Source organism: the organism of the source record quoted next, unplaced genomic scaffold (assembly GCF_019419815.1).
Source record: "Pyrus x bretschneideri cultivar Hongxiangsu unplaced genomic scaffold, Pyrus_bretschneideri_v1 Contig85, whole genome shotgun sequence".
Classification (NCBI taxonomy): Eukaryota; Viridiplantae; Streptophyta; class Magnoliopsida; order Rosales; family Rosaceae; genus Pyrus; species Pyrus x bretschneideri.
This window is the reverse complement of record NW_025999826.1, coordinates 215,017-229,150: the sequence shown is the minus strand read 5'-3', so window position 1 is coordinate 229,150 and position 14,134 is coordinate 215,017. Positions and strand designations below refer to the sequence as shown.

At 37.9% G+C, this 14,134-nt stretch overlaps 1 protein-coding gene across 1 annotated transcript; it reads right to left on the bottom strand.

Moving 5' to 3' along the window:
• Positions 1-8,180: 8,180 nt before the first annotated feature.
• LOC103944666 (ribosome biogenesis protein BOP1 homolog) lies at positions 8,181-13,904 on the bottom strand. Its single transcript, XM_009355127.3, is given in 19 exon segments — positions 8,181-8,470; positions 8,770-8,948; positions 9,241-9,325; positions 9,461-9,691; positions 9,827-9,887; positions 10,018-10,079; positions 10,172-10,275; positions 10,380-10,512; positions 10,601-10,751; positions 10,904-11,006; positions 11,106-11,214; positions 11,334-11,502; positions 11,705-11,806; positions 11,913-12,030; positions 12,793-12,865; positions 12,868-12,946; positions 13,054-13,173; positions 13,337-13,462; positions 13,707-13,904. Coding segments are annotated over 18 exon segments (2,073 nt in total). The 5' UTR covers positions 13,445-13,462; positions 13,707-13,904; the 3' UTR covers positions 8,181-8,384.
• Between the last annotated feature and the right edge of the window lie 230 nt (positions 13,905-14,134).

Sequence of the window (14,134 nt, the reverse complement as noted above, 5' to 3'; positions counted from 1 at the left end):
ACCATGCTTCAGGGTCGGAGCAGATGATTGGCTAGCTGCTAATGTATCGTGTCGCGTGGAAGGTGCGGCCTCCCCACCTTCGGGGACGGTCCAGCCTTCCCAAGCAGGTTGTTAACATACACAGGGTACATCTATCCTTGGGCGTCTTTACAGCGGGTATATGTGATCTTGTCACCTTAGCTAGATCATTAAAAGCATCTTGTATGCTTTGAGCAATGCTCTGAAGATCTATAATTCGACGCACCTTAGTTTCAAATTGGGCAGTGCAAGGATCTAAATGAGACATAGTGGGAGCATACCACGACAATTCGCGGCGTTCTACGGGAATGTTAGTATGGTTATCTCCCTCTAACGATGGGAAGATTGTCTCATCAAAGTGACAATCTGCAAGATGTGCGGTAAAAAGATCTCATGTCAAGGGTTCTAAGTAGCAAACAATTGATGGCAAATCATAACCGACATAGATTCCCATTTTTCTCTGATGACCTATTTTGGTACGTAGTGGCGGCGCTATTGGCACATAAATGGCACACCTAAACACCCGTAAATGCAAGATGTCAAGCTCGTATCTAGTGACCAACTGTAACAGTGAATGTGGTTGAGTAGCGGTGGGCTTCAGGTGGGCCAACATAGCTGTGTGCAATATTGCATAGCCCCAGGCAAATACTGACAGTTTGGTTCGCATAACCAAAGTCCGAGCTATCATTTGAAGGTGCTTTATGAAACCTTCTACTAGGCCGTTTTAGGTGTGAATATGGGGCACAGGATGTTCCACATCAATCCCTACTGACATGTAATAATCGTCAAAAGTCTGTGACGTAAACTCTCCAGTGCTATCTAGTCGAATTGACTTAATTGGATAATCAAGGTGGTGAGCCCTTAGCTTAATGATTTGAGCAAGGAGTTTAGCAAACGCAGCATTGCGTGTGGGCAACAAGCAAACATGTGACCATCTTGTCGATGCATCAACCAACACCATAAAATATTTAAATGCTCCGCAAGTTGGTTGGATTGGTCCACAAATGTCCCCTTGAATCCTCTTAAGAAATATAGTAGGGTTGTGAATAATCTTTGTATGGGAGGGTTGAGTATTCAACTTCCTTAAAGAACACGCTTTGCATGGCGGAACTCCAACATAGGGATGTAAGAAGATTTGAGGATACGGCGCATCATGTCACGTCCAGGATGTCCGAAAAGGTCATGCCAAAGCAACAAAGTGTCCTAGAACTCAAGCATAGGGCCGGCCACACTGTGGGCTTCTATGCCGCGAATGGTTGTAATGTACAACCCACACGGCAGTCATTCCAACTTCTCGTGAATATGTTTTTGACCATATTCGTATGAAGTGATACAAAGAAATTCAGAACCATGATCTTCAGTGGTTTCAAGATGATATTTATTATTTCGAATATCTCTAAAACTTAGCAATGTTCTTCCGAAACGTGGAGAATAGAGTGCCTCCTTAATAGTCAAGATTGTAACATTAGACAACATGATATGTGCCTTTCCGTATCCTTCAATCAGGTTGGATGGGCCTGAGAAAGTTGTCAAATGAGCTTTCTTGGTTATTAAGTTAGTAAAATAGTGTCATTCACGTAAGATGGTGTGCGTGGTTGCACTATCTGCCATACAACTAACTTCCCCACTAGATATACCTAGAAATGAATTGATTAAATTTGTCACATGCATAGATATAAGTCCATTCGTTCAATTAAGCAATTCGAGAAAATAATATCCATTCAAATAACAATCCATAATTCAAAACAAATCAAAACCAAACAAATTATTCCAAATACATAGAAAAATTGTTCAAAATTAAACCATAAACCTAACAAAATAGGGGAGCAGGGCCGGCCACTCCTAGTGGGTTCGGCCGCTAGGGGTAAACACCCTAAAAAAAATGTCTAATTTATTCATCCTTAGGCGCTAATACCTCCTAAAAATCTAATATCTCCATTGATGTAGTTACATCTTTCAGATGATCCACATGTGCAAAGTTAGACTCACGACATGAATGATACTTGGCAATAACCTCAGGGGAAGCTTGGCATACACGTGACCAATGATCCCTTGATCCACAGCGATAACACATGTCCAGTTCAGGAGAAGTAGCCTGAACTGGAGCTTTGCCCTTGTTCTTGAAGTTTAGGACCTTAGGGGCGAGTGATGGACGTTACTGGGTCACAATTCTTCCCTTAGGTGTGGTACTTTGTTGACCTTGGGCCCGTGGTTGGGCTTGCCACCCATTTCCATGGCCACGATGATTCTTTCGTCATTTATGGCTGCTAGAATAGGTTGCATGCGCTTCAGGTGCGGTGTTCGAGCCAGTGGATCGAGCTTGATGATTATTCATCAGAAACCGGTTCTACTTTTCAGCGAGAAGTAAAATAGAGATCAAATCTAAAAACTTGGTGAATTTTTGTGCCCTATATTGTTGCTGCAGGACAATATTAGTGGCATGGAAGGTCGAATAGGTCTTCTCTAGGAGATCTGATTCGGTTAGTTCCACTTTGTAGAATTTCAACAAAGAACGATTCTACAAACTTCAAAGTTGTATTCATTCACGGCCTTAAAGTCCTAGAAGCGAAGATGCTGCCAGTCGTGTCATGCTTCAGGCAAGTATATGCCTTTCTGGTGATCGAAACGATCGGCCAGAGCAAGCCAGAGGGTGCGTGGGTCCTCCTCAACGAGATACTCAGTCTACAGTGCATCATGGATGTGTCTTCGAATGAAGATCATTGCAGTAGCCTTCTGAGCTTCGTCAACAGGTTTGTCGGCGATAGGTGCCTCGATGGTGGCTCAAATGCCCTTTGCAGTTAAACGGAGCTTTACATCTTGTACCCACTTCAGATAGTTTCTTCCAGAGATTTCTAGAGCGGAGAAATCGAGCTTGTTCAAGTTTGACATGTCCCTAAAACGGAGGGAGAAAACTTGATTAGTCATATGGTAAGCCATAGAGATATATCATAGAACATACAGGTTCTATAGAGATGTAATGGTTTAATTTATGCATGAAAACTACTGGTTTCATGTGGTATGTTTTGAATGAAAACTTCAGGTTTCAAAGGCACTAAATTTGAAACTACAGGTTCAATTTAATTTTTATGAACAATTAGTTCATAATGAGAGGTTTCTGCAAGAAACACATAATGCAATATACTAATTTGGATATAGTGGATTTGAGGTTCTTCGAGAACTCACGTGTGAGAGCTTCGTTACTACAAAAGTATGTGACGGTTCAAAGTATAAAAATAAATTCTTGAATCGTTAATGTTCAAAAGTGATCTTCAGGTCAATAATTTTGGATTCATTATCAGATTAATGGACTACATGTCACTTTTAATTAATTCAATAAATTAGACCATACGGCGTCGATTGTAGAAGCAAAATAATATTATTGGTCGAAAAATATAGCCCCAAAATAATTTGGGCTTAGTGTCGTGGGTAATATGGCACGGGTTTGGGTGCCTTAAGCATAAGGCAAGGCCCAAAGGACCTCAAGTGATAGCTGCAGGCCACGGGTGAGGAAGGGAAACCCCAACTGCAGCTGGGTTTCAAAATTGGACTAAAGGAGGGGGGCACGGAAGCAAGCTCAAAAGCTTGCAGGTTTGGCACGGGAAGCCCAACCGCGAGGGTTGGCTACATGGGACGCGGGCTGTGGGAAAATCCCAGCTAACTGGGCTGGATTGGATGCAAGCCGAGGCAGGCATTGAGCACAGCAACTATAAAGGCTGTAGCATGTAGGAGTGGACCCTGCCAATATGGGCTGGCAACGTTTCGGGCGTAGAGCTTTAGGCCCTGCCCTTGAAATCCAGGGCGTGGCTTGGTGCTGTGTCCATAGTGATGATGCGGTGGTATGCCGCACCATATCCCATTCCCATATAGTTTTCAAAATCCCTTAAGGTTTAGGAAACCCTAAATATGCTTCTAATTTATTTTATATATCTTGACTCACAATTTCCACATAACAATTTAATTGTGCGATGCATGAAGCAAATATATATATATATATATATATATGTTGACAAATATATGAACATATACAATATATATATATATATCGAAAGGAAAATATATACATAGAGGGGTTCATGCATCATGGAGAATGTTTTCATGCTTCGTGGATGTTTCAAATATCTTCCTTTATTTTAAGCGTACCTGATTAGCAGAAAACGAATAAGCCTTTGAATGTGGTGGATGATAGCCTCCTCCTACAATGCGTCAATTCCTCAGCTTCCGGCAAGAGCATGCTAATAACGTGTTGTAGGCCTATTTGATTGAATGATCTAGGGTTTAGAGAGAGAAAGGGGTTCAGCAATATTGAGAGAGAAGAGAGATTGATTTAATTGGGAGGTGTCTTTGATTCACCCCATTGTGCTTTTATTTATAGTAGTAGGATAGGTAAAAACCTTTCCCTTTAGGATTACAACATTGAATAGGTAATCTACTCCTAATAGGAATATAAGATACATTCCCAGATTCCCTAGGATTTACACAATCACATTCGTATTATAAATATGACTACAACAGTTACTACTGCGTATAATATTTATTCGTGTTTTGACATTTACTAACGCGCTGTAATATCTATGAGATATATGTTGAATACTTGCAAATTATTACTTTTATATCTTCTAACCGGTGAGAGTGGAGAGCCCCTTCACTGAAAAGTTTTTTTTTTCCCCCCCAGATGGTGACATACTAGAAAAATGTGGGGGTATATCTCAGTATAAGGTATTGGAAAAGTTATATTCTTGGTACAAAACACATATGAGGTAGACTGATGTGTGACATGCAGGTTGAAGAGTTAAGGCTAGTTAAGTCTTGATTGATGTGGTTCAGATTGAATCAGATTCTAAGGGTCTTGTGGATATGATTAATGGCAAGGTTCAACCAAATGTTGTAACTGAAGCTCTTCTTCTTTATATTCAATATGTGAAGCAATGGTTGAGGTCAATAGATTTTATTTTTGCTCCTCATATTTGTAATACGGAGTAGCCTCTTTTGCCTTACGGAAGGGGGCCTTTATGTCTGAGACTAATTTGGGTTAAAGTGGTTATTTAATACTTTGACTTTTAATGTAAACTTGTCAATTCAAATATAATGAAATTCTTACCTTCGAAAAAAAAATAATTAATGGTAATAGTGAGAAAGGAAATTCTATGTTGCTCTACATATTTCTTAAAAAAGTGAATATAGCAATTCTCTTGGAGATGCTTTTATGCTTTTATCTCTAAGGTTAGCAAATTGGAACCAATTGTTGGATTGGAAGTTTGAAAAGTAGACATTTTCTTTAACACAATCAAGATATTTATCCTTCCTTTTCCCCCTTCAAGATTTAGAAATATCGTCACTTGAATAATGCTTGAACCGGCTTCAAGTAATTAAAATTCAAAGTCTCACTTGGGCCAAAAGTCTTAACAAATTTCAAATTTTAGCATGCCTTTATTCGATAGGGTGGTTATTATTATTGTAATGTATAATTTTTCTTACGTAATCCACTTTAGACCAGGTGAAATCAAGAAAAATTACACCCCCCCCCCCCCCCCACAAAGATTCTCAAATATAAGATCAGTATCAAAATTATCAATCATATGTGAAAGTTTCCAACCATCTTAGGCAAAGAGATGGTGATTGATCTTTCTTGAAAAAAGTACCACAACTAATGCTTTTCTCCTCATGGAAGCTCAATTATAGGTCAAGTACATATTATGATAACCCACACATGTCATATGATGTGAGTCTCTCCATGTTCTCTTTTCTAGGGCTTTTTTGCAATGAAAATTTGCAAGTGATGAGAATGCATTTTTCGATCTACAATATATCGTCATTATTATCTATGTGAGTTAAACGTGAGGCATCTCTAATCAAGTGGAGACAGATATCATTAAAACAAAAACTATTTAACTGTTAGATCGATGAATTCTTTATTCTCTGTCGCGGTCTTTATTAGTGACAGTTCGTTGTATTACTTTACAATTTTTTAGCAAAAGAAATGAGCATGTCAATACAAACAATATGAAGCAAAATATTTAATTTAGGCCATATTTGCTTATATGTTATTCTCACAAGATTTTAGACTTGATAATTTACTTTTCTTTGCAAGGGTAAAAGTAAAACCAACGATTGTGAATCTGAGAAAAAGGCATGAATGAAATATAAAAAAGAATAACGAAAGGTAAAGGGTAATAAAACCAACTAAGTTAAAGTTAATAAAAACTTAAGATTGAATTATGGTTTAAGTCACCAAGCGGGTGCATGAAAAGCTCTAAAAAATTATAAATACAAAATTATAAAGTCACCAAGTGGGTGCAGGGAACAATTTTAGCACTGTAACTTCTAAAAGACATGTACACGATGAACTGAAGGCATCAGAAATAATGAAGTTATGGCTACAATATTAATTAATTTAATTAATTATACGAGATCTACCTGCTAAGCCTGCACAATTATCAAAATTAATGATAATCGGACAGTAAGCTTGTGCTTAGGTGCTGCTTACATTACAATTAACTTTTACGTGCATGTGTTTGTCATATTCATTCAGCATTTTGGAAGCAAAACACTAATTAATCACATAATATTTGAGATGAAAAGGAGGCACATTGTAACATCCCACATCGTTCAGGGGAATGGATTCTATAAGCCTTATATGTATATTCTCATCTCTACATAGCACGAGGTATTTTGGGAGCTCACTGGCTTCGGGTTCCGTCGGAACTCCGAAGTTAAGCGAGTTCGTGCTAGAGCAATCCCAGGATGAGTGACCCACTGGGAAGTTTTCGTGTGAGTTCCTAGAAACAAAATCATGAGGGCGTGGTCGGGGTCAAAGCGGACAATATCGTGCTACGGTGGAGTCGAGCCCGGGATGTGGTGGGGGCCCGGGCCAGGATGTGACAATTTGGTATCAAAGCCAATCCTTGGCCAATAGTGTGCTGACGAGGACATCGAGCCGCCAAGGGGGGTGGATTGTAACATCCCACATCGTCCAAGGGAGTGGATCCTGTAAGCCTTATATGTATATTCCCATCTCTACATAGCATGAGGCTTTTTGGGAGCTCACTGGCTTCAGGTTTCGTCGGAACTCCGAAGTTAAGTGAGTTCGCACGAGAGCCATCTCAGGATGGGTGACTCACTGAGAAGTTCTCGTGTGAGTTCCCAGAAACAAAACCGTGAGGGCGTGGTCGGGGCCCAAAACGGACAATATCGTGCCACAATGGAGTCGAACCCGGGATGTGGTGGGGGCCCCCAGGCCGGAATGTGACGCACTTTCATCAATTTACTCTGATTTAATTAGGAAGAGAAGTTAAAAAAGAAATATAAATAAAGTATACTCAATTTTCTTTTTCTTTTTTATACAATGATATTTTACTCTTTATGGAAGATTAAGTTAGGCCACACAATAGGTCATCTATTAAGTAAGTATCGAACTCAATATACGTCATCGTCATTCGTATGAGTTAAACCTGAGACATCTCACTTATAACTGAAAATGAACCTTACTAAATCGCAATACTACTTGGTAACTAGCAGTTGCATTTCTTTAGATAAAATTTTCTCTTAATTAAAAAATAGTGGATTGACTTAGGATGCAACATATCTTGACAGGACACCACACAACATACATGGGAAAAGAAATAAAAAGAAGAAGAAAAAGGCAAGGAAGATGGCGATCGGAAAATGGACTCCAATGCATCCAACTTTATATTTTTTTATTGGAATATTTGAAAATTAGAGTCTCTCGTTTTCTTAAAGAAACAAACAAAAGAAGATAATTACGTTTTATTCTTTGCTTAAAGTCAAATCACCCAATTTGTCCTTTTAATCGACATGAGTTCTACAGACACTCATGCATCACCCCCTTTGGGTTTGTTTAGGGTGCTTGAAAAACGCTTCTAACAATATTTGACAACAAAAAAACTAGAAGTAATTTAGAAAAGAACGAGTCTTCATATTTTAAAAAGTAGCATTATAACTTCATGAAGCATTTTGTCAAGCACCAAGCGGGAATCTGCTAAGTTCTATCAACAACTACAAAGACCAGTTGAGGCTTGTCTGAACCTAACCACAATTACCCGTTACTGCTAGGAAAAGAAATCACATGCTCTGAAACAATAACATCCAATCCTACATATTCGGCTCAAAATATACGAAAGGAATATGAACTCAATGTAAAGAGGAACACATAACGGAATTTCAGTTAAATATAAGGGCAAACAACGAAGAATTAGTTGTATACCGTCAAAATTATGATTGAACCATTTCGATCAACACATGGTACATACAACAACTAAGCAATATATTTGTAGGCCGTAGAAGATTCAGATCCGAGCAGTCGGATCCATAAACGGGCACCAACTAAAGGCCGTTACCTTTCTTTCCTCTCAATTGCAATACAGTCTAATCACTGAGTCTGCACCGCTAGTGAATAACCATGGCTGCCTTGGATGGAACTTACAGTCCAATACACCTGCATACCAGTCAGGGAAAACAAAGATTTAGCTTTTATATAAAAGTTTGAATGACGCTATGATACTGAGTTGACTATGCATTTGGCCTGCAACCATGCATTTTTTTCTCCTAACCCCTTAGCATTTTATCATATCTGCATTCTTGAGAAGGAACCTTGAACACATAATACATTCTAAAAACATTCAAAGCCCATGGAAATATGCTTCAATAATCATTCCGCACATGCACTAGCAGTATTCTATTATCTTTGTTATACCACCCAACAGGACATAAAATAAAGAAAGCTACAGGTCTCACCTCTCCCATTTGAGCTTGTATGACCTCGGAGTATTTCCAATGGAACAATAAGAGGGTTCTGGTTAAGATCTGAATAAACCATTCCATGAAAAACATATGCAGTGCAGTCATCAGAGCATGTTGCAAACAGCGGGTATGAACGATGGAAAGATACATTGTTGATGTCCTTCTGATGCAACCTGATAAGTTTCCAAATGTCAGAAAAATATATGCATCCCCATTAACAAGGCAAAAACTGTATAAAGGTTGGTTTGGTGTTTGTCAAATAGTTAATGACTGGTCATATAGTATTAGACCTATCAAACAAATAACATCTTCCAAAAACCTATGCCCTCTGCGGGTTATATCAGAGTCCGTAACACTGGAAGTGAAGTAACGCCAGCAGTTTGCACGAAAGTATTATCCCCCTTCCTAAAAAGTACAAATCATCATAATAGTTTGCATCATCTACAAAATAAATGTGAAACATACTTGAGAGTTTTGTAAGGTTTAGATGAAAGGTCCATGTCGAACCAACATAATTTTCCTTCTCTGCTTCCCACAATTATATGATCACCTGCATTAACAGTAAAATCCAGATATATCAGAGTACAATTCGAGTACAACTATAAAAGAGACGAGACAAACCAATTGAGTTGTACATAGTGCATAGAAATAGTGAAACTTAATGAATGAATAATTAAAAATCTACCAGAAGGATGAACTGCAATAGAGGAGACTTCACGAAGTCCAGTCTCAAGCTTTTTGACAAGTTTTCCATCCTTCACCAGATCATAAACACGAATAATCTTTTTTGTTGAAATGAAGAAGAAAGACCGTGTAGGATGGAAAACTGAAGTAACTGCAACCCCATGCAACTTGAATGAAAGTGTCTGGGTAAACTTCTTAGAGAGCTTGTGTATAAAAATAGCTCTTGATTCACGTAAAGCCAAAGTCAAGAAAATCCAATGAGATGATAACTAATTTGGTAAATCTTCATATTTTTTTGTATAACAATAAATTATTAACTTAATTGCAAATGATAATATAAAGAGATAGCATCATGCAAAAAGGATATCCGCTGGCATCACTGTTGAAAGGTAGTCTCCTTTACGATGCCACTCTACTGAAGCCACGGTCTACAGGGCCAGCAAAGAAAACAGTTAAGAATCTTCATAGATGACCATTCTTCCAATCTTGACTTACAGTTAAGACACTCATATACTCGAACCACCACAAATAAACTGATGAAGGAAAAGGCCAACATACCTTGGAATGCCTTAATCTGATTCCCTCAAGTTTATCATCGTGAAGCCAGCTTACACTGAATGCTGTTGTACACATATAAGCAATATGTTTTGCAAAGGTTAGATGCCATTCATTTGATAAATGATATTCAAAGCACTAACAATCTCACACTGACCAGAGTCGTCAGGCATAGGCATCTCAACAGAGAGAAGTTCTATAGTTCTTTTCTGTACTTCTTCAGTCCCACAACCAGTGTTCAAAAGAAGTATGTCTTGTCCCCTAAAAAGATTGCAATAGTCATTTTACACATTCAAGTAACAAGATCCCCAGTGAAATAAATGTAAAGCAAAAATGAAACCAAAATATATTGAATGCATCCTTACGCCGAGACAGCCACTATAGAAAGCTCAGGATTAGGATTCCAAGCCACATATTTGACGGCTTCACCAATATCGCAGATTTTGACACATCTACCAGTTTCAACCTCCCAAATACGCAAAGTTCCATCCAATGAACCTGTAAGAACCACAACAGATGATGAGATTTACATCCAATTTCAATTACCTAACTGACAGTAACAGAGAATTAAGAATGGCATTGATACCTGATGCAATCCACTGCCCTGAAGCTTCTACAGAAACTGATGTAACTGCATCCTCGTGGCCTCTATACTCAAGATAACATGCTACAGGGTAAGGCTTAAGTTCAGTTCGGCTCGGTAGCTTGGGCTTGAGAGATTCAGGGTCTATGTTAAGCTGAAACATATAAATGATTTATTGTGAATAAATTTGATCATTGCCCTCATATGACTAGAAGACCAGAATTAGACTGTACATTTTGAAAGATCTTGCAAAACTATCAAAACCTGACTGAATAATCACTAGGGAAAACAGGATTTTTCACTTACACGTTTCTTTCGGACTCTGGGGCACAAATATAGATCCAAACATCTCTCAAAGCATTCCTTCACAGCATTCTCATATGCAGGGATGCTTCTCATATTTGCAAACCTAACCAATATGATAATGGAGTGCATGTTAGAAGATGAACAATCATAGAGAGTAACAAATTAACATTTAGTCCAAATTTCAATTCACATTCCATATTACCTTTTAGGTATAAATTTAGGACGGTCTTCTTCATACATTAACTGGTAAGAGTTGACCTCTTCTTGTGTTGGGATGTATTCTAAAGATGGATTGAAGGATTCCTCGTGGCCTAAAAGAAAATTCAAATTTTAAGATTCCATCAAGTCTCAAGATATTTCACACAAGCAAAAAGGAATTGCTCTCTATCTGATTTCTTACAATCCTCAGAATGTGAATGAAAACTAATACCAGGCAACTTTGGCTTTGGTGCAGGAATGTAAGTTAGATGGTTATTCTTTTCCGTTGAATTAGAGTCATCTTCCCACAATGGATAAACACTTTCTTCATCTTCTTCTTCCTCTTTAGACTTTTTAGGCTTAATTAAACCCTTGCGCATGGCCAACTTAATCTTATTAACCTGTAGAGTTATCAAAAGAAGTTCAGAGCATGGAACACGAAGCCATCTTAAACTGGAAAAATGACAATAATAATTTGTCCAACCCAAACACTAGAAAAAAGCAGAAAAAAGACTGCTGGACTGAAAATAAAATAAATAAAACTACGGTAAAGGAAAAAGTAAGAAAGCACACAACAGGAGCAATACATTTAACATGCCTTACCAGTTTACTTTCAGATTTTGAAGGAATGAATCGTCTCTTGGGTTCAGGTGCATTTGACAGTGGATGCTTGGAGTCATCCCATTTAAACCAATCAACATATGGCTGCACTTGAAACATGAGGAATTTCACTTCAACTTTAATAAGGAATTCATTTGTATCAATAGAAGTATCATATTAATTAGACACTGGATAATTAGGATTTACAGACCGCATATGGATCAAAGTCACCATGTGGAGCCTTTCCTTCGAGTAGTCTACTAATCGATTTGATATCTTCTTTTGTCAGTTCTACTTCCTCATCGTTATATTCATCATAAATTTTGCGCCTGAATAGTAACAAAGCATAACAGAGTCACAAAAAAGAACAAACATTCAAAACAAGAAGAAAAGGTAACAGAATCGATAATCAAACAATATACAAGACAGATGATCGAAAAACCATTTACTGTTATAATCCATCTCTCATGATTTGAAAGGCTGAAGTGCGACCCAAGGTACAAGTCTTAGTCTGGATAACTTCTCATGCGAGTTCAATACTTGTGATTTCATTAAGAGAAGGAGGAACACCAGCTTGCTTGTCTGCATGCCAGTTGTAAATTCAGGCATAGAGTGCAGAGCACTTTTTCCAGAATCAGTCTATGTTAGAGAAATATAGACTGATCGCTGTGTTTTAGTTTGTGGTGAGAATTCAGTATGAGGATGCTGAGAAGGTGGATTTTCTCCACCATAGAGTATGTTTCTGGGCATCTATATGGGCTTGGGTCTTTATAGAGTTCCAGGGAATTCCATAGTAATAATTTCAGGGTTGGAAGGCCGTTGTTACTTAGCATTTTGATGTGATTGTATTATTAACTAATTGGCTGATAAAGAGACGTTCTATATTCGGTGGACATCTTGTTCTCTTTGAAACAATGACAATTGGTTTCCAAACCAAAACAATAACTGAAAAAAGAAATGCAACATAGAAAATGGAGCATGTTACACTATATTCACCAAAATTCTTCACTTAAACTTGCATGGAAATAGCTGATATTTAACATCAATCCTTTAAATAATTGATGGCTATCATGTTAGAGATAAAAGCGCACCAGTTCTTTGAATCGTCAGCACTAGCAAGAAAGGATTGCAACTTATCTTCTTTTTCCTTCTTCTTTATCTTCTTCCTTTAATGTCATAACCAATATGTTTCTCATCCCGATACCACTCCAAGGGAACATCACCAACAGTATTTCGAGGAACCACCTATTAAAAACAGAAAAAAGGATGACAAAGTCACTCCTTTCAGTGAATTCAGATAACCATACCATAACAAAATCACATGTAATTGTCAATAGACAACAACAACAGACCTCATCCTCAGATGAATCACTCTCCTCAACTCCCTCACCAAGTTCAGAGCTATCACTTTCATCATCATCATCACCAGAATCACTGGCCATGCCATCATTGTCGCTTGTGTTGATAACACCCTGCCATGGTTATACTCAACAATATTAACACACGCACACTCTCAAAACAATAAACTCATTGAATCAAACCGGCGTCACTTTTCAACAAAACAACAGATGACATGCCATGGAAAATTAAATCCTACATCTTTAAACTCTTCTTTTTCTACATATTTGCAGTTACCTCATCTCCAGAGGAATCATTCTCTTCGCCTTCTGAGTCCGAGTCTCTGATTGACGGATAATCCTCCGAATCCGATCCTTCACCATCTGACATATCCTTGATTCTCATTGCAAACAAAACCCAGTACTTGAAACAAAACAAAAAATAGAAAAATGTTAGGTTCTGTTGAAAAAAATTCAAAAACGATCCGCAAAAATATTAAATTTCGACCCCCCCTGCAAAATTTCATGTATTTCAACGGTTATACTATCTTCATTCGATCTCAGCAAGTATTGATATAATTGATTTTCATGAGAACGTAATGAAATTAAACCCTAAACAACGCAAAAATTCAAGTTTGTAGAAGAAAGAAGTACGTGGGAATACGTACAAATGTTTCCTAGTGGCAGAGGCAGGATTCGAATTTGGGCGGGCTGATGAACTTGGAAGCTCCAAGACTAGAGGAACTGAGGAAGGCGACGCTTCTGAGGCGCGAGCGGAGTGCAGGAACGCTTATAACTAAAATTTATTTATTTTTCTTTTTTCTTTGGGGGGTTTAGGGTTTAGGACGGCCCCGTGTGGCTTGTGTATGTTGTGGGAGAGGATAGCTAAAACTAAAATTCATGGTTGTACTAAAAATAAAAATTTATCGCATAATATTCTTAGATTATGCGTTTTTATTTATACATTTAAGTTTGAATATGTTGTATATAGTATTACGGTTGATTGTTAATTTTTTTACATTTGTATGTTATATATATCTTAAGTTTAAATTTCATAAATAATGAGTCATATACTAATTTATTGCCCTCATTCATT